The sequence below is a fragment of the Dromiciops gliroides genome, chromosome 6, assembly GCF_019393635.1.
Source record: "Dromiciops gliroides isolate mDroGli1 chromosome 6, mDroGli1.pri, whole genome shotgun sequence".
NCBI classification, from domain to species: Eukaryota; Metazoa; Chordata; class Mammalia; order Microbiotheria; family Microbiotheriidae; genus Dromiciops; species Dromiciops gliroides.
In genome coordinates this window covers 122,447,100-122,474,508 of record NC_057866.1, presented here as the reverse complement: position 1 = coordinate 122,474,508, position 27,409 = coordinate 122,447,100, and the positions used below count along the sequence as shown (strand labels likewise).

The 27,409-nt window shown below is 35.6% G+C and overlaps 1 protein-coding gene across 4 annotated transcripts in view; it reads left to right on the top strand.

The window, feature by feature from the left end:
• Nucleotides 1–395: 395 nt before the first annotated feature.
• The window catches only part of FRYL (FRY like transcription coactivator), a 194,466-nt gene continuing 167,452 nt past the window's right edge, over nucleotides 396–27,409 (top strand). Inside the window, exons 1-2 of one of the 4 annotated variants that reach the window (XM_043970629.1) lie at nucleotides 396–640; nucleotides 20,529–20,728. In XM_043970629.1, coding sequence (XP_043826564.1) covers nucleotides 565–640; nucleotides 20,529–20,728 — 276 coding nt within the window. In that variant the 5' untranslated portion in view covers nucleotides 396–564. The remainder of the gene's footprint in view (nucleotides 641–20,528; nucleotides 20,729–27,409) is intronic. The other 3 variants (XM_043970630.1, XM_043970632.1, XM_043970631.1) reach the window with 3 other exon arrangements.

The following is a 27,409-nucleotide window of genomic DNA, read 5'->3' as shown; positions in this document are numbered from 1 at the left end:
TGACCGGGTATGTGGAGCCGTGAAAGGAATGCCCTATTAAAGACCCCAAACTGGGATCTGTGTGGAATAACATGCTACCGTTTTGATCAGCTGTTTGAGGAAGAGACCTGCCTGAAAATCCTGTGCCAGTTGCTAATTCATTTTTATTCCTAAAGCAATTAGAGCTTCTGAAATAATTTGAAGTTGGCTGTGCAGAACTCCACCCTTTTATGTTTACTAACAACAGGGACTCTCCTGAAAGGCACTTCAGAAACTGCCTATTAAAACGGCTAACAAAATAGCAAATAGAAGACAGTCTCTGCAGTTTATGCCTCTGCATAAGTAAAGGTGAGGGTGTCCTTCAGGGTGCTTACAATAAAGTTGTAAGCTTTTATTCTTCCTGGATAGTCATCTGCATTCAGCAGTGTTTCACTATAGTTGTGCGTCACTCAGAGACTGCATGGTAATGAAGCAGCGATACTGTGGGCCAAAACTCTGCTGCCTGTGAGCAAAGAAGGGACTAACAGTTTGACAAGCCAGACCAACAAAACCATTGCTGCTGCTGCTGCTGTAGCTGACTGAGACATGATGTTGAGCCTACAAGATTCTGTGTTTTTTGAAATTAGCATAAAGTCCCTGTTAAAGTCTTGGAGCAGTAGCTGTAAGTATATGTGCTTCTCACTGAGATAAATGTTTTGTTGTCATCATTGCCATTTTTGCATGCTAATTCTATAAGCCAGCAGGAATGGAATAAAAGCTGTTGGGAAAATGATAATTTTATTTTTCATGAACAATATCAATAAAACTTGATATATTATGGAAAACACATTCTGGTCTTATAGACACATGCTGTATTGTAGAGTAGACCTGTGAATATGTGAAAAGTTAAGTTTCTTTTATTAAAAAAGAGGTCCTTTTTTGTTCTTTTTAATTGCTTGCTTTCTGGCAAAGTTCTTCGTAAGCTTGGGCCAAAAGCAAAGGAGATTTTAAAAAAAGGTGACAGACCCAGGTCTCTGCAGAGTTATCTGATACTGGTACTATTCCATAGTTCTGTCAGCACTAAATGTTCTTTAGAAGCAAAATCAATTATGTGCAGGAATTGAATAATAATTAATGTAACTAACATAACTTTTTCTTCCATTTTGTAATCTGAATGATTATCATTTCCATAGGTAGGAAATACAGTACAGATACGATGGCATATTTAATATATGTATATTTATGAATAAAACTTCAGTTTTCATTTAATCCAATAAAATCAATGTCACTTAATGATTACTTTGCACTTAGGTTAATCAATTACAGGTATTGCAGAAATCTCTATTAATTGTGTTTTTGTTCAGTATTTATACTAATATCTTCTTATAGGGCTTTTCCTCTCAGGTACTTTTCCATGTATTTGAGGGTATTTCTAGGATTTGCTATTTATTGGTTTGTTAAGTGCTGGAATCCTCCCCACATCCTTGTGAAGTATGTAGAGGCTATTATTATTAATATCTACTTTGCATGGAGAAAATGGAGATATAAAAAGATTAAATGACTTTTCCAAGGTCACTCAGTGGCAGAGAGCTCAAATTAGAACCCAGTTCTCCTCATTTCCAACTGTGCAGCATGTGACTGGGTAAATAAATGGAATATGATAAGACTGAATTTAAAATTGATTTTCCCCTTTAGTTTAACTTGGGACCAGCTTATATCTTTAGTTCAACTTTATATTTTAAAGAAATAATATAAAAGACCAAATGCTAGCAGAGGGAAAATCCTGAATTCAAACTTAAAATTAAAATGTTTATTTTTTTAAAATCCTGAATTCCCCACATTTTTGATTCAGATTAAGCCATATTTAGTGATATGATGAGTTCTATTTACATATTTATTGGAGATATTTTTAAAACAACATTTTGTATATATTTGAACTGTTCCTATATATGAGGTAGTCATGCTGATTATTAACCCAGTATTGGTTTAGTATAGAGAAAGTTTGAAGAGGCTATTCAAAATGGCTTTTAAAAATTGTTTTCTCAGACCTCTTTTACTATATCAATCCATAATTAGAATGTCAAATTTAAGTTGATAGAAATATTAAGAAAAGTTGAGAAACTTCTTGACCAAATATTTGCATTCAAGGACTTTTGCTTTTTATAAAAAGATACATTGAAACAGAACCTATATTTTATGAAAATAGACTTATCCACTAAAATGGTTTTAAATTCTTTTTATAGTTATTTTATTTTATTTTTTGTAGTTAGTGCAGAAGTGAAGTTAAGAAAGTACTTATTACCAAAAAAAACCCCCAAAACCCAAAAACACTTATTAAATGCCTGTTGTGTGTCAGCCATATGCTGAACTTGGAGGATACAAAGAAAGGAAAAAACTGCATTTTCTTTCCTCTCAAGAAGCTCATTATACTTAAGTATAATTGCACATACTGGCTACCCGATCCTGGGCAAGTCACTTAACCTCTTACCTCGAGCAACTTTCTAAAACTGTAAATTTGTTGAGCAGAAGGTGCCAATCTCTTGATGGAGAAGATGTCCTCATGGGGAGTTGTTATTACCCGTAATTTCCAAACATTGTTGATTATAGACCCCAGTTAATTTATTTATTTATAGATTATATACATAACCATTTACTAATAATTATATATTGAAAGATTTAAGCACAAATAGAAATTTTAAACACCTGAGTTGAAGATGAAATATTTGATTCTATACTCAATAGGGAGCCACTGAAAATTTTTGAGAAGGGAGGTGACATAGCTATACTTGTGCTTTAGGAAAATCTGTGTGGAGAATGGGAAGGAGAAAAAGATCTGAGGCAAAGAGACCAAATAGGAGGCTATCAGAGTAGTCCAGGCAAAAAGTAATAAGTGCCTAAGCTAGGGTGGTTAGTGCTCAATGAGGAGAGAAAAGGGGAAAAATGATAGATATTGTAGCAGTGAAATGTATAAAATTTTGCAACTGTTTGAATAGTGGGTGTGTGAGAGTGAGGAGGTGAAGATGACATGAAAGTTGTGAACCTAGGAGCTTTAAATAATGGTGGTGACGTTGACATTAATAGGAAGTTTGGAAGATAGGTAGGGTTTTTTTGGGGGGAAAATAATGTAGTGATATCTGTGATGAAGCTTATAACTCATCCATGTCTATACATTGTGAGACTAACTCAGAGATAGATAGGTGGTTGACTGGATAGAGCACCTAGCCTGGAGTCAGGAAAATCCAAGTTCAAATTCAGTCTCAGAAATTTACTAGCTGTGTGATCCTGTGCAAATCATTAACCTCTGTCTGTTTCACTTTCCTCAGCTGTAATATGAGAATAAGAATTTTGCCTACTGCCAGGGTTCTTGTGAGGCTCAAACAAGATAATATTTGTAAAGCACTTAAGAGTTCCTGGCACATAGTAGGCACTGTAAAAATGCTAGCTTTAAAAAATTGCTCTGATAATTATTTGTAAAATCCTTAGTACAGCATGTGGCACATTGTAGGCAATTGATAAATTCTTGTCACCTTCCCTTAACTGTCCAATCCAATATAAAAAAGGGAGAGTAAGGATGATCATTTTATATATATATATATATATATATATATATATATATATATATATATATATATAAATGTACTAGAGCATAGAACTTACCCTCTGAGGGGGAATATGGGTGGAGTTTCCCTGATGTCATTTCTGCTCACTGTTGCTTTAGGTACCATGTAACATAACTGCCCTGAGGAGCCAACTCTTGGGCCTTAGAAGGGAGGAAGTTGGGAACTTGTGCAGCAGAAGGGATGGGTGGGGGGGGGGACATTGGGTGATACTGGTTGTAGTTATACAGTTAACAGCCATGATCGGCTGTTATGGGGCAACCCATTTTCCCATCTTGCATTGGAGGTCAGGCCATGGTGTCTGCTTTGGAGAATGTTGTCCCAGTGAAACCACAGGTCCATTCTTATCTCAATTCTTTTAAGTAGGTATTTGTTTTCTCTCTTTTGTTTTATGATCATTTGAATATTTCTAAATGTTTTATTTACTTTCTATAAGTTAATGAAACCATAACATAGTAATAGCCACTATTTATATAACTTTTTAAAGTTTGCAAAGCACTTGACATTCAGTATCTCATTTGAGCCTTACAGCAACCCTGTGAGATAGGTGTTATCCCCATACTTATAGCTGAGGAAACTGAGACCAGGGAGGTTAAGGATTTGCCAAGTGTCCCACAGATAGGAGAAATGTCTGAGTCAGGATCTGAATTCATGGCTTCTTAACTCCAAGTCCAACATTATATCCATTACACATCAGACTTTAATTTATCCTGCTTCCTAATCTCAGTTTATTTAGCATTTTGAAAGTAAGTAGGTCATAAAAGATTGTGACAGAGCACAAAGCCTTTTATTTTAAGCATAAAAGTATAATAATTTATTTTGCAAGTCCCTACTTATTCTGTTTTGTTTTGTTTTTTGTTTTGCAGGGCAGTGAGGGTTAAGTGACTTGCCCAGGGTCACATAGCTAGTAAGTGTCAAGTGTCTGAGGCCAGTTTTGAACTCAGGTCCTCCTGAATCTAGGGCCAGTGCTTTATCCACTGAACCACCTAGGTGCCTCCTGGAGTCCCTACTTTAAGTACTTAAACATTTGTTTAGGTGTTCAAAGTATGCTCTTGCATTAAATTATTCACTTTCTAAAGGTAAATTAGCTTTTTTAGGTTTTCAGGTAATGTTGAGAGATATTAATTAATTATAAAATTTAATTACAAAACTTTTTTATAATAGCCGGTAGGCCAGTGACCATATTTTACTGTTCCGTAAAATAAGTGAATGTTACTTTCATCTCCATTTAAATGCAGTTATTTATTTATAAATAGACACTTGTACAAAGGTTAGACCATTTAAATTCCAAAGCAATTACAGTTGGCATTTCTAAGGAACATATATTTTAAAATAAATATTCAGTGAGTAGCTACCCTTTGTAAAATGACAAACCTTGGATCAGACACTGTGGGAGAGAAAGAGAAATATGATACATAGACTTCAAAAAAGTTTGACAAATTAGTAAATAAATATTAAACTGCAAGGCAGCCCTAGATTGAGACATTCAGAGTAAAGGCACATGTTGAGCTCAGAGTGGAGACAAATCTTTGTGGACTTCAATTTTAAAAACAAACAAACAAATAGCAAGTGCCTACTGTGTTTTGTATACTGTGCTTTTGCTTTGAGATGAAAAAAATTAAAGTCCCTGACTTTAAAAGAGCCTGTTTTCTATAGAGGAAGGTGGAGGTATCCACAAAGTACTTTGAAGTGGAACAGAGTCCTAATAATTGAAGAGATTGGGACAGGCCCCATAAGGATGTGGCATTCAAGCTGCAACTTGAAGGAGGATGTGATCTTGAGAAATGAGGACCAAAATTAATTTCACAGGGTTGTGAGTGCTGACTTAGCTCTATCTATGGAGAGTGCTTTTTACACCTAAAAATGACCTATCAAGACTAGCTATCCATTGGATTCAGGGAGAGAAGAGTCAGATGATTGAAACCTGATGGGTTTAGAAGAGGAAAATCAAGAGTTCCATGTTGAATTTGAGATGCTAATGTGATATCCAGATGGAGAGGTCCAACAGTTAGTTGGTGATTCAGGACAAGAGATGAGAAGATGAACTCTGGCTGTATTTGGGAGTTAAAGGCATAGAGATAACATCAAGAGAGAATAAAGGATATAGGGTATGGGAGAGTTTTGGGGAGCACCCAGGCAAGAGATGAATTGTTAATTCTCACAGAAGACAGTAGGAGTGGTCAGACAGGTAGTGGTGCCCCTTTTTTATGTATGTTGCCTTCTTCTGTTAGAATGTAACCCCCTGGAAGGCAGAGATTGAGACTCTTACTCCTTTATCTTTGTATCTCATGCACAGAGCCTGGCACATGACAAGCATTTATTAAGTACTTTTCATTTCATTCCATGGGGCAGTGTTCCTGAAGACAAGAAAGGAGAAAACATCTGTGGGGTAGAGTTAGTGGACATGTTAAGGTGGTGTTAGTAGTTGTCAAAAGTTGAATGAAGAGAGGCCAAAGAGACTAAAAAAATTACTGGATTTAGCAGTTAAGAGATAGTCTCTAACTTTGGAGCAAGAAAGTTCAATCAACAGGTGGAAGTTGGAAGCCAGAGTACTAAAGGTTAATACATTTTACAGCAGTGGGGTGACATGCAAACAGTGAGTAGTGAGTTTTGGTGAAAGGGGTCAGCCAATGTAGGGCAAGGGCTGAAAAGGATGGTGGGTAAAGGATAGGTTTTGAATTGTGGGATAGGCTTGAGCACATTTGTAGGCAGTGGGTAAGGAGCCATGATATAAGGACAGATTAGAGATGAGAGAGGGGATATGATCAAAGAGAAAGGAAAGCTTTTTGGAAGAGGTGGTATGGGAAAGTATTGAAGGCACAATTAGGTATTGATCTTAATCAAGGAGAAGGGATCACTTCCTTCAGTGCAAGATAGGATAGTTGAAGATGTAAAAGGGCTTTTAGAGTATGAGGAGATGAAGAAATTGTTGACAGATTAACCTCATTTTCCCCAGTGAAGTAGAATTAACAAGAAAACCTTTGAAGATTGAGAGGTTTAAGCTGACTCTTAAATGATAGGTAGCATTTGCATAGATGCTAAGGGGATTCATAGAAACAGCAATAAAATCTTGAGATGGAAGAGACCATAGAACTTTCCAAAGCCCAACCCCTTCATTTTACAGATGTGATAACCGAGGCCCAAGGAGATTAGTTGACTAGTCCAAGATTATAAAGTTAGTTAGTGGCCTACCTAAGACTAGAATCCAGGACAGCAAGAAGCTCTTCAATGCTGTTAATGTTGCACTGATTCTAATCTTAAGCTTTCATTCCAGTTGGAGGAGTTATGTGATCCTGGGCAAGTCACTTAACCTTTTTCAGCTTCACTTTTCTCATCAGTAAAATGAACACAGTAATAGCAGCACCTATCAGGATTACAATACTACTAGAGATAGAAGGGACTTCAGAGTCTTATCTAGTCGAATTGTAACTGTTGAGGAATGATTTTGCCTTTTCCAAGTAGAGGGCATTTAGAGGACACTTGTAGTACTTCTATAATTTAGCAGTGAATAAACAACCAAGCTTAGTTCATAGAATAATTAGTTAAAATGGGAATTCCTGAGAGCTTCTTTGCCCTTGCAGTTTTCAGTCAGGTGAGTTTCTTCTTAGTGTCTTTCTTGCTACCTTCCCATGGATCAAAAATTGTTAGTTAGAACTTTGCTTGTATAGGCTTCAGTATTTTTTTTATAGTAAAGGGACTAAATACTTTCATTATCTTATCTAATAATATCTGACATTTAAAGTATAATGGGCTCTATTACTGAAACTATAATGAACTTGTTTCAGAATCCCTGACTTCTTATCTTGAGCAGGTCTTAGCGGAAATCTGATTTATTTATATATATATTTTTCAAATTGTAAACATTCAACACAAATGTAATCCTCTGAGAACTTGTACATTTAAAAATATGCTTCTGCTCACTCCTCAAATAAAATTAGGCCCCTCATGGTGTTTTCACTCATAATATGTCCTGTATTTCTTGTTAATTTCAGTTGTAATCATCCCTTTGGTTTACAAAAATACTTTTGAATGCTTTGTACTAATGGTAAATGTTACTTTTTCTGTTGAACTCTTAGAGCCATGTAATTCTGGTTTTAAGGCCTTGCTTAGCTGGCAGAAAGTTGATGCAGTGCTGGCTAAGGTTTGATTATAGTTGAGCTTATTTCTTTTAGTAACAACAATGAAGTGACATTCATATGGCCTAGATTCAGGATGTTGTCTCTGTGCCAACAGTTTTAGACATTACTCCTTTTTAAAATTGAGTCAGGAACATTCTGTTAAACCAGCTGTGTAGTGAGGATGTTACCATTTAAGTGATTGGTTCACTTCACTAGAATTGAAAATGAAGGAAAAATTCAGTGCTCTTATGTCAGGCTTCTATATCTGCTGTGTTAAATTAGGTCACAAAGAATCTTGGAAAGTTACATATATCTCCTGTTAACATTTTAATTTGAACAGTTAATGTTGTGATTTTGCAATTGTATTAAAAAAGTTAACTACTCACAAAAATAAAAATTAAAAAAAAAATAAAAATAGTAACTAGCTTCCTTTTAAACCTTCCTTTCTCTGAATTTTACATTGGATCCAATGAATGTTGACAAACTAAATTTGCATGTTGTGTTCCTTTTTGTGGAATAATTGGGAAAGACTTTTGGATATTAAAAAATCTTTTTTACGTCAGAAAAGAAAGAATTAAAGGAGCAGCAATATTGTTTGAATATGCAAAGGTTATGTGATTTATTTATTTTTTTGGTCAGCATAGTGAACTTACCTACCTTAGATTTCAACCTTTTTCTTACTTAGTACAGTTACAGTCAAAGGGAGACCTGTGAAGCACACAGAGTAAATTAATTGCTCAGTGTTACTTAATCAGTAAATATCAAAGGTAAGATTTCTATCCAGTTCTTTGACTCCAGGTCTAGCTGTTTGTGCACTATACTACACTGCCTCTTGTTGAAATACTGATGGCATATCATGAAATATATCCAGTGAAGAGAAACCCAATAGAGCTGGTGTACTGGGATCGTATCTATTTTTACATTATGCTTTTTAGAATTGGTCACTGCCCTAATGGATAGTACCATAATTATTCTTTTAATTCAACAACCATTTATTAAACATCTACTGTGTGTAAGGAACTTTTCTAGGCATTGGGAACCCATGCACAAAAACAATAGTCCCTGCCCTCATAGAGTTTATCTTCTCTTGCAAAATAACACACACACACACACACACACACACACACACACACACACACACACACACACACACACACACACACACCCAGAATTACAGCTTAAGAGGTGGGAAGGGACCTTAGAGGTGGTTTAATCAAGTGCCTTCATTTTATAAAAACTGAAGTCCTCAGACGTTATAGGTGCAGCAATTACAGATAAAAAAGTCATAGTCCCTACTCTCAAGGGGCTTACATGACTATGACTTACCCAGGGTTGCCCCAGGCAGTAAGTAGTAGAACTGGGATCCAAAACTCAGTTCCTCTCATTTCAAAATAAGCAATTTTTCCATTACCCCAAATTACTTAGGAAAAAAAAAACCCAAACCAAAAAGTTTAGCAACCCCATCAATATATCATTTAACTAAACCATGTGAAGGAAGAAAAGAAGATATGGAAAGAAACCCTAAAACTCAGATAAGAGTATCCAAAAGAATCTGTCATTTGTTTTAGAGATTAGTGTTTACTTACCATAAAACATTAACTGTTCATATATCTGTGGCATAGTTTTAGGCATGAAAATTCAGTAATATTTTCTCTGAATCTCTTTAGGCTGCCAGGGTAGTCTTAGTCACTTTTAGTCAAATGAAGCCCATTATACATATTGATGTGGATTCTTTTAACTGTTTTACAAAATTTTTAACAAGGTCATTAAAAAAAAGCAGGCTACCCTTCCATTGCGTAGACAAATTAGGTTGTACATATCAAGAAATCTGGCTTTTTTTTTTTTTTAAGCAGCGGGGGCCGGGGGGGGGGTGGGGGGTTGTTGTGTATGAACAGAAGTTTTGTAGGAAATCCTTAACAAGGTTGAAGGGGGACTCCCTCTTCCTTTTTCTACTTGGTAGGTAATAAGACTAGGGACTTCCCAAGCTGTGAGCTAACTAGATTCACTTTGATGGCTCAGGGCTAGGACTCTAGTTGGGGTTAAATAAGAGACAGGATGGTGTGTGTTGTGGGTACAGGAAATTTTAGGTTGTTTAGGAATGAGAGAGATATGGGTGATAGGGGCTTCTTGGCAGTCTATCACCTTGGGAATTGTTCTGAGCTCCTAGGCATCACCTATTATTGTATGTCCTCTAGAGATCCACCCACCCTTTCCTCTCCACCATCACTCTCTGTTTTCAAGCAAAGTTTTTCTGATTTCTCAGCCTACTTTCAAAGAGACTGTAGGTTCATGCAGAGAACTTTTGAATTGGGGGGGGTACTATACAGTAAGTTTAACAATAGCAATAATGATAACAGGAATGCATATTTATAACATTTAACAATTTATACAACTCTTTCTGAAACCTCTCAATTCACTTCACCAAACTCTCCTGTGTATTCTCTGTCAATTGATTTCTTTTTTTTTTGGTAAGGCAATTGGGGTTAAGTGACTTGCCCAGGGTCACACAGCTAGTAAATGTTAAGTGTCTGAGGCTGGATTTGAACTCAGGTACTCCTGAATCCAGGGCTGGTGCTTTATCCACTGCACCACCTAGCTGCCCCCATTCTCTGTCAATTGAAACCATCATCCCTCCAGTCAGTCCCTGAGGTTCACAATCTTGTGACCATCTACTCTTCCTAACCATGAATATCTAATCATTTGTTAAATCTTGTCTTTATATACATCTTAGTTTCATGTCTCCAATGTGTGAAGTGCTCATTTTTCATCATTATCTCTTGGAAAATCACTAGCTTCCTTTAAGGTTAAGCTTATTTCCCCTCCTTCAAGTGGGCTTTCCTGATTCTCCAAATTGTTGGTGACCCCTTCCCCAAAGTTACTTTGTATTCATTCATTTATCCATTCATTCAGTATATTCTATTTGCTGTCTTGTATACTTGGTCCCCAATAACCTCCCCATAGAATATGAGCTCTTTGAGGGCAAGGACTGTCTTGACTTTGAATTTTGTGTTGTTTGAACCAGCAAGGTATCTCCCTACATGTAGAAGATGCTTAATAAATGTGTGCTGAGTGGTTGATTTTTCTCACATAAATGATGATACTGTGGCTAGAGGGGAATTTCCCATTGGCATATGTGTATAAGTGCCTCATCTTCTCCCCACCCTAAGTCACCTGCTCAGTGTATCCCACTGCCTATCATATAACAAGAGAAAAATGGATAGGGAGTAAGAAGACTTATTTTTGTTATACTCTTCAACCTTATGCTATTCACATTCTCCTTTTCCTCTAGACCTAATAGGGAAATTAGAAAATCATACTTATTTATACACATTGCATCATCTGTATACAAAATGATGGATTGTTCTTTTAAGTTCCCTTCTGGGTTTAAATCATATGACTCTGTGAGCTTAGTGGCTAGTTTTTATAAAAAGAATTTGAGATTCATTTATAGTCCAGAGGAAGACTAGATTGAGGCTCTCTTAGGCATTTCATCACTAGCTGAAATGAGGGGTAGGGACTTTGGAATGGTAAAAAGAATTTGTCTTTTTGTTAGAGAGGAGTAGCTAGATGAATGAGATCAGAGATACATCAAAGGATTAAAATATTGATATAATATTGATAAGAATGTTTTAATATTTTATATAACACTAAAGTTTGCAATGTGTTTTCACATTTCACTATTTCACATCTCACTTAGATTTCACAACAGCACTGTGACATAGACAAAGCAGAAATTTATACCTTTGTTTACTTAGGGATAGGAAAAGAGACTGGATATATGATTTCATTGGTATGGGAAACTCCTACCAGTGTAGTTCAACCAATGAGAGTCTTAGAAAATTGTCCAAAGCAATAAGAGGATAAGTCAATTTGCCTAGGGTTGTGCAGCTACATCTTGCTGGGATAGAGTGCTGGGCCTGGAGTCAGTAAGACCTGAATTCAAATTCAGCCTCAGACACTTACTAGCTCTGTGACTCTAGACAAGTCACTTAACTCTGTTTGCCTTAGTTTCCTCATCTGTAAAATGAGCTGGAGAAGGAAATGGCAAAGCACTCCAGTATCTTTACCAAGAAAACCCCAAATGGGGTCACAAAGAGTTGGACATAGCTGAATCAACTAAATAATAATAACAATAGTATCATCAGAGGTAGTATCTGTAGTTTTAAGCAAGCTCTTTATTCATTACACCATGCTGCTTCTTCCTTGTTTTTTATTTTGGCTAAAGTTCCATCGGCAGTACTTTGCAAAATCTGAAGAAGTAAGTCTTGTGATTTAGTCTAGTGTTCCTAACGTTGTACCATACTGTCTCTGATATTTAAAGAAAATGTTACTGCAAGAAATGTGTTCAATTTTAATGACTGATTAGATGTGGAGAATAAGGAATTCTGAGGTTTTGATTGTTGACCTATGGTAATCAAGAAAATTAGTTAAAGGATTAAGATGTCAGTAAACCATAATATTTGAGAGGTGAGAGAGAAGCTATAAGTAAGACGGTTGGTATCTGCATCTACAGAAAACCATTAGAATAAGGGTCTTAACTTGGGGTCCATGGGCACATTTTAGTCAGTGTGTGAACTTGGATGGGGAAAAACTTCATCTTTATTTTCACTGACCTCCGATTGAAATTTCTTTAAATTATTTCAAAACATTATTTTGAGAAGAGGCCTGTATAGGTGTTACAGATTGTGAAAGGGGGTTGTGACTTAAAAAACAAATTAAGCACCTTTATGTTAGGGAAATTTGGCTCTTGAACATTTCTATTGTATTTGGTACATGGAAATTTTGTTTGAAGCCTGCCACCCTCCTTGAACAGTTCAGTTTTTAACAATGTGTGGTCAAAGGATCCTATACCGTACTCTCTAGAGCATACAATTCCCCCTCCCACTTCTCCTTCCCTAGAAAAGGATTAGTAGAAACGATATTGTGAATTGAGTTAAAACTCTTCTGCAAAAAAGTTTAAGACCAAAAATAAATAAATCATCTAGGATCCTCACCTAAAGCTCTCAATTTGAATCTCTCAGGTGATGAAAATGGAGATTAGTTTATAGAATCAACCAAGAGTAGATGTTGAGAAAATAATTCCATATAAAAAAACCAAGGCTTAAAAGTATGTAATTCCAGTTTAAAATAGAAAAGCATGTATTTCCAGAAGGAAGAGTAAGGTGTTGGCTATTTTCTGTCATAGGCCATTTACATAGTAACCACACAAAAATGTTTGGTTTTTTTTTTTTCCCTTACTTTAACCCTGCAGTCATTCCTGTAATTAGCAAAAATTTCAGACATCATGACATCTCTGTCAGGGACAGTTCTAAAGGACATCTGTGACTAGTAGTTACATATATAAAGTACTGAATGAATAGGTAGAAAGGCACAAATGAGACCATGTTTAGGCGAATGCTTCATCTGAGGTTCTGGAGAGTACTAAAGGGAACAAGATGAGTGGTTAAATAGTAGAAGAGGAAGAGTAATTACACAGGCAATCTAGCTTGATGATTTAATTAGCCTTTTAAAAATGATTGTTCTTTTGCCTGTTTCAAAAATATACAATTTTTTCTATTGGTGAACCTCTAGTAGAAAAAAACTGGCAAAATGCCAAAAGATGTCACAGGACTTCCACATTTAGAAACTGTTTTGAATGGGAATAATTGGCAATAGGACAAATACATCATTTAAGAATAGCTTTCCAAAGAACAAACAAGAAGCTTAATTTTACTACCTATTAAAATTCAGTCTGGCCAATTTCTTTTGTTATTTAGCCCTCATACTCTTCTGAAAGCAGTGCTCGTATTACTGGAACGTGGGCAAATTATCACAGTATGTTTAAGCAGAAATTTTTGAGTAGGTGATTTTATGAACAATGAAGCTTGAGTTTCCACGAGCAAAGTTAATTGCAAGAATACAGGATTACTGCCTAATTTTTGGAAGTTAGGTAAATATTTCAACACTACTCTGTTATCTGTATTTTAGATGAGTGTCAATGAAGTAAACTTTAATACATTTAGGATTACAAAATACTGACTATAGTTACCTAAGTAACTGTAGTTACTGTTCTTCAGCTTTACCTATAAAAGACTTATCATTCAGAGCTTCAGGGGCAGCTAGGTGGCACAGTGGGTAGAGTACTGGGCCTGGAGTCAGGAGCACCGGAGTTCAAATCTGGCCTCAGAAACCCGACTCTTAATAGTTGTATGACGTTGGGCAAGTCACTTAACCCCAATTGCCTCAAATATCCGGGACCATCTCCAGTCATCCTATTGGATATCTTGCCACTGGAGCCAGAGACTTTAGAGGACAGAGCAGGCTGGCTGGTGACTTTGCACAGCCCTCCCTCATATCTAATTCATTGCAAGTTGTGACATCATTTCCCGATGTCATGGTCCTCTTAGAATGAATGACAAACAACAACAATATCAGAGCTTCAATATTCATTTCAAATATATGAGACATTTGGAATAGATGATCCTTGAGGAACTTACCAGCTCTAAAAATCTTTCATTTTATTATTCCCTAGATACCTTACCAATTTCTAAAACTTTTATTCATATTAACCTTTTATCTTAATATCTTAAAGCAAATGCTTATTATTCAATGTTATTATATTGGTTTTCTATGACATATAAATTATGGCAAAGAATAATAAAAGTCCTTATTTAGGAATGAATTTCAGACTTTGCCATATGTTTATAAGAAAAATTTCCTTTATGTTTTCATGAGTACCATGTATACCTTTCTCCCTCTTATTATAGCCAGGGACCATTTTCTTTTCTTTCTTATGTTTGCTATTCCTTGCTACTGAGAGACTTCACTTTTTATGTCCTATTTTTCATGTTGTCATTTAATTTCTGTTTTGCATACAGCTGTCTTTTAAATGTAGGTTTCTCAATGTTCTGACCTTAGCCAGAGTCTCGTTTTGTATTCCTTGCCTTGGTGATCTCATCGACAGGTTGTATTATAGCATGTTCAGTGTAAGGCATCTTAGAAATTAACTCTTCATTTTATAGGTGCTTAGCTATTTTAGCCCAGGTAGGTGGTAGCAGAGCTGAGACTGCGCCTGAAGCCCCTCAACTATGAATCCATTGTACTTTGAATTGCAGTGTATACTACCTCCCACTTTTAGGATTTTTATGATAGTAAAGTAGCAGAATTAATTTGCACCTTTCCATTTCAAAAATTTAAGATGTTTGATGGGTCTAAGTTGGTATACTAGCTCAGTCATCAAGGTTTTCATTGATTCATAACATTTTGCCAATTTTTGAGAGTGATTCATACCTCTTGATTTGTGTTTCAAGTTCTTGTTTGACCTTGGACAAGTCACTTAACCTAGGTTCCTCAACTTTATAATAGTGTTGATAACCTTTCCCTTAGCTATTGTTTAGACTTCTTTTGGGCAGGAAGCTGGGTGGTGATGTAGAGTGCTGGGCTTGGAATCAGGAAGACTCATCTTAATGAGTTTAAATCTGGCCATAGACACTTATGAGCTATTTGACCCTGTTTGCTTCAGTCTCCTCTACTGTAAAATGAGCTGGAGAAGGAAGTGGCAAACCACTCCAGTATCTTTGTCAACAAAGGCCCAAATGGGGTCACAAAGAGTCACACAGTATTGAAATGACTGAATAACAAGACATTTTGTGAGGAAAATGTCTTGGGCCAAAAGGGGTCAAGAGTTGAAAAAATTTAAGAGGACAGTTTTAGGTACCAAGCAGTCCTGTTATATGGATACTCCTTTAAACGCAGAGCATTAGATAATGTTTTATACTAAATGTAGAAGAATATAACATCAGAATATCTGTACTGTATCTGTATCACTAGATGAAGTGTCTTCTGACAATGATGAAGTAAATATAACTTCACCAAAAGTATTCTACTTTAGTAGAGTTGGTTATAGATTTAGAGATGAAAGGGATTTCAGATGATATCTAGTCTAACACCTTCTTTTATTATTGAGAAAATTAAGGACTAGAGAAGGGGTAAATGATTAGCTTAGGGCATCAAAGAAAAAATAACTAGAGGCAGATTTTAAACCTCCAGATTCAGTGCTCTGTCCACTGTAAGTATATGGTACTTGACAGAATCAAGGATGTCCCAAGCAGGACAATTCTAACTAAGCTATTAAAGTTTAAATTATTAAACTAAACTAAGCAATTAAAATGACATTCATTATATTGAAATTTTTTATAGTTGTTGCTCTCTGATTCCCTCTGCCCACATTTTATCAATGTAAAGGTTTCTATATTCTGACTGGTTAATAATTAAATATTTATAGATCATGCATTTTGATTAGAAATAGAATTTAGAAACATTTGGTCAAAATATTCTTTAAGTAGGGCAGCTAGGTGGTGCAGTGGATAGAGCACCGGCCCTGGATTCAGGAGGACCTGAGTTCAAATCCAGCCTCAGACACTTAACACTTACTAGCTGTGTGACCCTGGGCAAATCACTTAACCCCAAATGCCTCACCCCACACCCCTAAAATAATTCTTTAAGAATTGTGATTATTTTTTTTTCTTGCAAACACAAATTCAAAATTTTTTTGTTTGCTGTCCGAAAAACATGCAAAAGTTGGATTTGATAAAATTATAATCACTAAAGATGATTGATTTTAGGAATAATCATATTCTCAATTTCAAGAACTGGTGTATTTTAAACTTTAAGATGATAGTAAAAGTCAAATCTTCTGAAAAAATTATTTCAATGGAGTAGCAAAATTTTTCATATGTGTGTATGTATAAAATGACTTATTCAAGGCTCTGACCCTGAATAAGGACTCTATCTCATGTCATTTCTCCTACCCTCTTGCTTCTCTTCATGTTGTTTTATGATTCCCTGAAATTATTTAGTTAATTATACAAAAGAAAGATTCCTAGCAAATAAAAACAATTCTGTTTTACAAATACTTCCTGATGTACAAGAGGGACACTTGCTCACAGATTTCCCACATCGAAGTAGTACACAGTGTTAGATCATGAAACTGAATATAACCAGGGCATTGTTTAAAATGAATAATGTTCAGTGTGACTAAGAAAACTGTGATTTTTTTGTTTTTAATGGCTCTGGTTTTTGTTACATAGTTGTAATTTAGAATTCATTATATCTCTTGGGATTTGCAAAAGCAACATTTTACATTTTAATGTTTGAGAGCTTTTAATTCATAAAGTATATTGTGATATTTGTAAATCAGTTAAGAATAGAATGAGTGATTTTTTTTAGTTAAAATAGCAGTCTTCCCTTAGATAAGTATCTCTATTTCTGTTTATTATCTTGCTTTCTAGTGCTTTAATTTTTCCTTCATAATTAGTACTCAAATGACTATTTGGTTATGCCTTTTTCCATTACAAATTGAATTGTATATGTTAGCTTATTAAAGATTATTTTTGCTGAGAAATTTGAGATTATTTCTTTTAGGGGTCAGAAGATAAAGGGCCCTATCTTGGCCTTTTTCTTTGAACTTTGTATTTATTTTTATGAACTTTGATGTTGTCTTTTTGCAAATGACTCCTCAAATTTATGTATCAGTCTCCACCCTCAGCCCAGATATTTAGTTCAATGTTCCTAGTTGACTTCTGGATATCTTTAATAGTATATTTCATTTGCTCTCTCCCTCTATCCCTTCCTCTCTACCCATTTTCACTGGCTTTTCAAAATCAGCATGTCCAAATTCTAACTCATCTTTCCTGTCAAGTTTGCCCTTTCCCCAAAATTTTCAATTTCTGTTGATGGCATCACTAGCCACTCTCATTCAGATCAGGAGCCTCATAGTAATCTTTGACTCTTTTCCCCCCTTACTGCCCTACACATCTAAATAATTGCCAGATCTGCTTCTGCATTAACTTTCAAATTTGTTTTCCTCCCCACTTCCACCAAAAGCATGATGGTTCAGGGCTTCATCTCTTTTTCTATAGCTATTATATGAGTATTTTATCTGTCCTTGTCTCTAATTTTTCCCCACTTTAATCCAACGATTATTCTGTTGCCCAAATAATCTATTTTTTTTTATTCACCACTATTACCATGCTATTTCTCAACTCAAAAAATGTATGGGATTTTAAGATCCTTTTAGGTCGACAGGGACCTTAGAAGTCATTTAGTTCAATCCCCTATTTTTACAGAAGAGGAGACAGAAGCCCAGAAAGGTTAAGCATATTTCCTGTGATCATCCCAGGCAAATGGTGGGGAGGGGAGCAAACAGAGGATTCCCATTCAAGTTGCCTTGTATGTTTTGTGTGTTGTTCATTCTTTGTTCTTGAAGAGGACTGATGACATCATGAGGGTGATGTCTTGACTTGCATTTGAATTGGATTTAAGTGAGGCAGAGCTATATAAAATCTGCAGCTTCCCTCTCTTCTCCAGAATCATCAGAGTTCAGGGGCAAAAAGGTCAAGTCCTATTTGGTTTTTTTGTTTGTTTGTTTGTTTTTTGTGGGGCAGTGAGGGTTAAGTGACTTGCCCAGAGTTACACAGCTGGTAACTATCAAGTTTCTGAGGTCAGATTTGAACTCAGCTTTTTCTGAATCCAGGATCCAGGATCCAGGGCCTGTGCTTTATCCACTGCGCCACCTAGCTGCCATAATCCTTTTATTTTAAATTTGGTACTCTGTCTCCTGTTCCATGAACTTCACTTACTCCCTTTTGTTTAAGGTATAATGTAGAAACTTTTGTACCGACATTAAAGCACCTCACCCAACCTACCTCTCATATCATTCTTATTCTAGTCTCCTTCATGTATTCCATGTTCTAGCTATTGTCACTGCTCATCTTTCCTGTTCAAGATCTGCCCTCTCTTATCTCTTTAAGGCTTTTGTTCAAAATATTTCATTTCCTAGAATGGACTCCACTTAAACCTGAATTTCTGTTGAAGGTTCTCACTTCCAGAAAATGTACCTTCTCCTCCTTTCCTGATTACATTACATTCTTTCCTCCCTGTCCCACTTAATCCCAACTGTGGTGAAATTTATCCCTCAGATATGTCATAGAATTTGCTCCTCTTTGTTTGTGTACTTTTTTGTACCCCTTTTCTCATGTATCAATTGGACAAATGCTCTTTCTCCCCCAGAGGTATCCCCAAACTAATTTTACTTTTATCCACTGTTGCCAACTCTCTAGGCTTTTCTTCTGTGCTTTGGAAGTTGCCAATTGAAATTTTAATCATTAACACATTGTAAATTGTAAAAAACAATCACCATCTTCATATCTTTTGATTTTTCTAAGGTTTTTCCATAAATCCCCACAGGGTAATACAGAGCAATGTATGTAGCATATTGGGAAGGGGCAGAGAATTTTTTTGTGAAAGAATATGGGCCTTTTACTTAAGACAAAAATGTTATTTCTTCTCTAGTTACTTCTTGGTTTGGCTACTATGAGCATTGTTTGTCTCTTTCTGTGTGTTGTTTTCCTTCTCCACCTCCATCCACAGCCAAGTTCTATACCCTACATCCACCAGGAACAACTTGAGTCTTTAGGAATTGCCCTAGGCTTGACCTTGCAATGGCATAACTGCTAAATTAACTACATTTTTCCTGAAAGTCTTTCTTGTACTTCAGTTTTGCTTCTACCCCTGCCACTATGGTACCAATACAAATAGAGAGGACACAAGTTGTTAGGACAACCAGAGAACAGGAAACTGTAAAAGTTCAAGGTTCCTAGACTGTCAGTTGCCTTGATTTCTCCCCACAAATTCCACAAGAGCACGTTTCAGGTGCCTGGCATAGTATCTTGTTTTGTAGCCAGTGTTTAAACAATGTTTGGTTAAATGAATTGTTTGATTTTCCTGCATTCTAGCACAGAAAGTTCCATTTCATTCCTTATTAACACAATTTTTCACCTATTCACCTTTGCTGCTTCTTTATTGGATCTTGAGTTTCATCTCATACCCATCAAATCGACAGAGATCACAAAAGAGAATAATCAGGGTTGGAAGAACAACAGAAAGACAGACACACTGCTCTATGCTTCTTGTGTTATCTGAGGATTAGTCCAATTGTTCTAGAAAGCAATATGAAATTATACTTAAAACGTGACAAAAATGTTCCTACATATACTCCAAGGAAGAGATAGAAAAAAGTGATTGCACCAATGTAATTACAAAAGTACTTTATGTATTAGAAAAAAAAAACCTAGAAACAAAATAGAAGTTCATTATTTTGGGAATAACAAGAAGAATTATGTTACATGAAGAGTGGGATATTATAACGTTGTGAGAAATAATGACTATAGAGCATTCATAGCATTGGAAAACTTACATAAATGGATACTAATTCAGGTAAGCACACAACAGTAAGCTTAGCAGCAGCAAGATGAGTGAAAAGAACAACCTCAAATCCCTACAAAATTGAATGCTTTGACAGGTCATGAGTAGCATCTCTCTCTATATATATATATATATTTTTTTTTTCTATGACTGTTGTAGAAAGACTGACAATCAACATATATATATATATATATATATATGTATGTATATTCACATTACCCCATTGAAAACCTGTTGAAATGTCTCTTTGTTGACTTAACAAGCTTTAAGAGATTGAAAATCTTGAGAAAGCTGAAGAATTATGATGCTAATTCCTTATACTTTGACTTGAAAAAGCTTTATATAGTCATAAGTTCACTAAGTGAAAAATTCTTGCTAAAATTTTTTTGAAACCTACTCCCTAACTTATATGAAATGGATAGGTTATATTTGGTTTTAAATTCTGAGTGATATTACATCAGAATTGTCAACTTCTGGTGTGATTGAGGATTTTGACAATTTAAGAGGATTATTAAATTACTTTTCATTCTCTCTCTCTCTCTCTCCCCCCCATCTTTTTTTTTTTCCTCTGTCCCATCTTTCTCCCTCACAGCCTCAGTGCCAGCCAGCAGTGTAAATAAATTTCGAGCTTCACCCAGCTTCCATTCCACTGTGGATAAAAAGAATATCGTCATGTCCAACATTACTATTGACCCAGATGTCAAACCTGGGGAATATGTCATCAAGAGTCTCTTTGCAGAGTTTGCTGTTCAAGCTGAAAAGAAAATTGAAGTTGTAATGGCTGAGCCGTTGGTGAGTGCCGTGGGTATTTGTATGTTAAATATTTTTAGTGCCTTGATAGTAACAGTGGCTGCATATGCACTTTCACTCAAAACAGAAGCAATATGATCTAGGATGATTATAAGGGGTGTGGCTTGTAAGAGGCAAAAAAGCTACCTAGGTACCTTGGAAAGTACCTTACTAATATTACTTTTGTGCTCTTTTAATATATTATTAATGTCTGTTACAGAAGATTTTAAATATTTAGTTGATTGAGATACTATTTTGGTTGTTAATTTTCAAAATCTAATCCTACACATTTAAGAAAACTTTGCCTTATACTGTTGGAATTAACATCCTTAAGAGATAAAAACATTGAGATAGATGGTATGTAGAAGGAACTACAAACTTGTACAAACTGGAGTACTTGCCACTCACAGAATACATCCTAATTTCTGTCTCTTCACTTTTACATAGGTGGTCCCCTATTACCTGGAATGTAATTTCCTGAAGGACAGGGAATATTTTATTTTTGTCTTTGGTTCTCCACTTCCTAATGCAACATCTTGTACATAATAGATACTTAGTAAATGTTAGTTGAATTTAATTGAAGTAAACTTATAAAAAACTACAACAATAACAATAGAAACTCAGATAATATTAATAAAATATCAGACTCTTTTATTCTATGACTGTGGTAGTAAGACTGACAACTACCCAACAAGAAGAAAATTCTTAATATGTATTCTCAGAACACGTGATATAGGTAAAAACTTTACAGAACTATTTCTGGAGGCTCTAAATAGACGTGCATTTTACAGAGCAGTAGTAAACCAAAACATTAAATAGGTACCGTTGGGTTTCCTAATTAACTCAAAAGAGGTTAACCTATGAAATGGTTAAGATCCAAGAGTGGAGTCAGAGGTCCTTTATGGGTGAATGAATTCACTGTCACCACAGAAGCATTAAAGAAATGTCTGAGTTATGCATCTTTGTTTACAAAAGTAGAGAGGTTTATGATTGTAATATAAGACCTGGTCATCACCACTGTACATGAGAGAAAGATTATCCTTAAAGTGATCACAGAAGAATATCTGGAAACTCTGCAACATATGCATAACATTGCAAGTAGCAGAAATTTAGCATCAGATGCCAGAATTGTACACCAGAGGTTTGATATCTATCCCTCACAAACAAGTAGAAGATAAATAGCCTTATTATTATAAGACTACCCTCAAGAATCCATGAATTAAAAAAAAATAAACTGTCCTCAAAACATCATTATTACAGACAAAACTGTTATACCAATATAACATTCATCCATAAAAAATTAAGAATTATTTTAATAAATTTCATCCTAAATATTTATGTCTTCATATAACTATTATATTATATGAAATGAAAAACTTTTAAAATATTGATACCCTAGTAAGACGAATAAGTACCAAGTGGGGACACGTATATCATCCCTGACATTGCGTATGCAGCTGAAAAAATGCCTTCAATGAGCTCATATCCCAATATTTTATTCAGTCACAGAAAGCAGTTATCTATTTAAGCAAAAACATGTAATTATTCTTTTAAAAGAGCAATTCTCAGATAATAACTTATTTCAGCACTGTTTCTATTTGTAGTCCATCCAAAAAGATGAGAAAAAAAAGAGATGCTGCTATTATCACTAGTACTACTAATAACTCCGATCCATTGTCTGAGCCATTGGGTGAAAAAACATAGAGAAAATTGCAAAGTAAGGGGATACTAGCCAGGGGGATATATGACAAGGACTGGTCTGGGTCAGGTAATAATAGTTGTAAAAGCATGTTAGGAATCCTGAGAAAACCATTGATCAAGTTAGCAGCATAGTCAGTGGGATGCAGCTGCTCCTAAGAGTCAAAGAATTAGCCATTTCCGTATATGCTTTCCTGGCTGATTCTGTTGTAATGATCAGCTAGACATGGAGGATAGCAGAGCAAGTGGAACTCCTTCATGTCCTGGTATCACAAGAAATAGGATACCCTAGAACAGGTAAGAAATGTGGATACCCTATGTGCTGATAATGCTTCAGCATAGATGGCACTGACCACAAAAGCAGGCAAACCACAAATGCACATGAAATGGACTAAAACAATAAATACTTGAATTGTATGCTGGTACTATATCCTACCAAAAATGGAAACAAGGGCTTCATACTGATGTTATTAGTGGTTCCCAAATAAGACAATAATGTAGTTATTAATGGGTTAAATGAAATAAGGGAAATTGAGGAGTTACTAAATTCTGAATAAGGAAAAGTTGAAAAACCTAAGAATTCGGGGCAGCTAGGTGGCCCAGTAGATAGAGCACCAGCCCTGGAGTCAGGAGGACCTGAGTTCAAATCTGGCCTCAGACACTTGAAATGTACTACCTGTGTGACCCTGGGAAAGTCACTTAACCCCAACTGCCTCACCAAGAAAAAAAAAGAAAGAAAGAAAAAAACCTAAGATTTCTAGGTAATCTTAGAAACTAAGATTATTGAAAATTTTCACAGAATTTCGAATAGACACAGGAATTGGAGGACTGAGCCTGTGATTTCACTGGTATTGGAAGCTCTTGCATGAGCAAACTCCTACCAGTACAGGTTAACACTTTCTTTTTAACTTTTGAGCCCAGGTCTTCTTGACTCCAAGGCCCGCTTTCTAACCATGGAAACATATTGCTTCTCACATAACTTTAGAAATTCTATCTGAAAAATGAATCAGATGGAAAAACAAACAAACAAAACTGATGTTTAAAATGATTTTTTAAAGAAAAATAGGCATACTTACACTAGAAATTCAGAAATCTCTTTGTGACTTCCATAGCATGAAACCAGCAATCAGAGCCACTATTCCAAAACATTTTAATTCAGAAAAGCTGACTTTGCTGTAACCATCATGAAAGAATACATTCTCTCACAATATTTGATAGAAGCTATAAAAACATTTTAGGAACTGCACACAACAGCCTATGCTATGGCTGTTGACCATGTTTAAGAATAATAAACAATGACACTAGTAGGCTTCTACCTCCAAACAGATTTAAGAGCAAGAAGAAGAAAAGGATCAATTGTTTAAAAATATTTAAAGCAGTTCTTTTCATTGTAACAAAGAATTGAAAACAAAAGAGGTGCAATTAAATTGGGCAGTGGCTTAATGAATTATATAAATATAATGGTATATATTAGTATAACCGTAAAAATTGATAAACCAGGGAGGATTTTTATGAACTAATCTAGGTTTAAATGATCAGAGCCAGGAGAATAATTTATATTGTAATAACAGCATTATAAAGAAAAACACCTTAAGACCAGTGATGAAACATGCTACCTATTTGCTGAGAGAAAGGAGTGATGATCACAAGGCTTGAAATGTAATATGCTTTTGGACATGGCAAATGCATGGATTTGTTTTGTTTGACTTTATTTTTATTTAATGAGGGATATTTGTTTCTATTTCTTGTTGAAGGTAAGAGAAAAATTAGTGATAGTGTTGCCAAAAACAAAAGAAGAAAAGAGGGACAATAAAGTACATAAGTAGTATGCAGAAAAAAGGAGATGGAGGCTTAAAAGGAAACAGATATGAGCAGGATAGCTGTGAAAGTACCATGGCAGTCAAGTACATACTTCTTTTTAAAAAGCCATGTGTAGGGGGCAGCTAGGTGGCGCAGTGGATAGAGTACCCGCCCTGGAGTCAGGAGGGTCTGAGTTCAAATTTGACCTCAGACACTTAACACTTACTAGCTGTATGACCCTAGGCAAGTCACTTAACCCCAATTGCCTCACTAAAAAAAAAAATGCCACGTGTAATAGAGATTCACAGTTTCACATATATTCTTTTTCCATTCTACCTTGTATATAGAAATTTGAAATTTTTTCTGTTCATAATAATCAAAATTAATTTTAAAAAATCATAACAGGAAGGATCGAGTTATCCTGAAGACAGGCATCAAATATCATCATGGCAGAAGTGACCTGAAAGCTATTAGAAGTCTCTGGGAAGGGGGCAGCTAGGTGGTGCAGTGGATAAAGCACTGACCCTGGATTCAGGAGGACCTGAGTTCAAATCTGACCTCAGACACTTGACATGTACTAGCTGTGTGAGCCTGGGCAAGTCACTTAACCCTCTTTGCCCTGCAAAAAGAAGAAGAAGAAGAAGAAGAAGAAGAAGAAGAAGAAGAAGAAGAAGAAGAAGAAGAAGAAGAAGAAGAAGAAGAAGAAGAAGAAGAAGAAGAAGAAGAAGAAGAAGAAGAAGAAGAAGAAGAAGAAGAAGAAGAAGAAGAAGAAGAAGAAGAAGAAGAAGAAGAAGAAGAAGAAGAAGAAGAAGAAGAAAGAAGAAGAAAGAAGAAAGAAGAAAGAAGAAGAAGTCTCTTGGAAAACATTGGAAGATTACCATGACATTTGGCTGGTGCATATGATAGAAAACCTGAGCACAATATATTTTTTTTCAATTAAAGGCAGCAAAAGAAACACATAGATGGAATTAAAAAAAACTGAACTATATCAAGAATTCTAGACTTCCTTAACTAGCAAGTAATAGAAAAAGTAAAAAAGTTAAGGTAGTAAGGGGCAGCTAGGTGGCACAGTGATAAAGCACCAGCCCTGGATTCAAGAGGACCTGAGTTCAAATCTGGCCTCAGACACGTAATAGCTGTGTTACCCTGGGCAAGTCACTTAATTCTCATTGCCCTGTTCTCCCCCCCCCCCAATTTTTTTTAAAGGTAGTATAATGAATCATAAATGTACACAAGAAAATCAACAATTCTCTATTAATGAAATATAGAATCTTGCGAAACCAAGAAATTAGAGCAGAGAGAGAACCCTCAAAGAAGCAGACTGAAATATTTTTGGTTATCTGTATGGTTACAAGTGGCCCAAAGTAATGAAAACAAAAGTTGGATCAGTTGAGAAACAGAAAGCTTGCATGAAATTAATGTAATGAAGACATCAAGGAAGTTAACTTTTCTGCAATACTGGGAGGGAATAGATCAACATAAGATCTAAAATTCTTGCTTCAAACACTTGTGAGTAGCACATGAATTAGTAATAAGGCATTTTTTACCAGCTTCCTCTAAAACAAGCCTGATCCACATTTAAACTTTTAACAAACATTTATCAATGGACTGATAGATGAATATAATGGAATATTACTGTGGAAATGACTTCTAGTTTATGTGGCCACATGAACAATTCTTTCTTTCTTTTTTTGCGGGTCAGTGGGGGTTAAATGACTTGCCCAGGGTCACACAGCTAGTAAGTGTCAAGTGTCTTAAGGCCAGATTTGAACTCAGGTCCTCCTGAATCCAGGGCCAGTGCACCACCTAGCTGCCCCCTACATGAACAATAATAAAGGAACTCAGCTCTCCCATGTATTTTCTATCAGTGGCTAAGGAAGCCCTAAGAAGGACTGAAGCACAGAACAGCACCTACACTCAGCATGGCCAACATCTGAGCTTCAGCGTGGGGTGGATCTGTGGGCATCTGAGCACAGGCGTAGCAGTTCTGGGAGTCTAGGCCATTTTCCAACAGGGACTGACCTACCCCATCCAAAATTCTGGCAAATGGCAGAAGACTTGTCCAGAATCCCAAATCAACAGCTGAGATTAGGGCTAAGAGTGAGCAGAAGACACTGAATACTATAAGAAAGATAATATAGATGAAGAGATGCCCAAGAGGTAAACTTAGAAGAGCACAATTTCACAAGGACTTTAAGAATAACTGAAAGAAATTATTTAAGTGATTAAACGTGATATAAAGTCTCTGGAGGAAAAAAGTTCAAAGGAGAATAAATATCTTAGAATGAACAACGATCGATTACTGTTCATGTGAGAAAAAGTTAATAAAATGAAATCCATGGAAAGACTTAAATGAACTGATGTGAAGTATAAGCATATTTGGTAAAATACTAACCATAATGACTATAACAATGTAAATGTAAATAACAGTAACAACACGTCATACTTTGCAAAGACCAAACGTAGCCCAAAAGATGAGGTAGGAAAATGCAGTCTCCCCCTTCTTCTTTGTACATTTGGGGGGATTATAGATTACAGATATTGGACCGTATAAGTTACTTGCAAATTTAGACATACTACATTCTTAATTGATGCCTTGGTTAGTTTCACTGTACTTTTTCCTCCTTTATTCATTGTTGGATGGTTCTATTGGGGGGGGGGCGATATGAAAAAGGGAAAACTTCAGGTGATAGAAAAAGAAAATGTATCAATTTAATTTAGCGTATGTATAGTAATAGAGACTGTATGATTTCATTTGGTATAGGGAACTCCCAGTATTTTTTATTATTGTGATCCCTTCCTCTTTTGGGTACATTTTCAATATATGGTATAATTTCCTTGAATTCTAAATTTCCTTTGGAAATCTCTGGTTTCCAGCTTCCTTATTCAGCGCTACTAAATTCCTATTTAGCACTGCATATTCAAACCTGTTTATTGACCCTTTTACATTTTAGAAGTTGATAATTCCTATTTACATGTAGTACCTGGATTCGTGGCTACAGAACTTCTATACTATAATAGTCTGTTTACTTTGGGGGGGATTCTTTGTGTTCTGTTCTATCTTACTAACATATATGAAGATAATCCTTTGGAACTTAATAAAGAATAAATCACAGTTGCCCATATCATGAAATTATCATTGTTTGGCAATAGATATTTTACTAATTTTTTTTTTTTTACATTTTA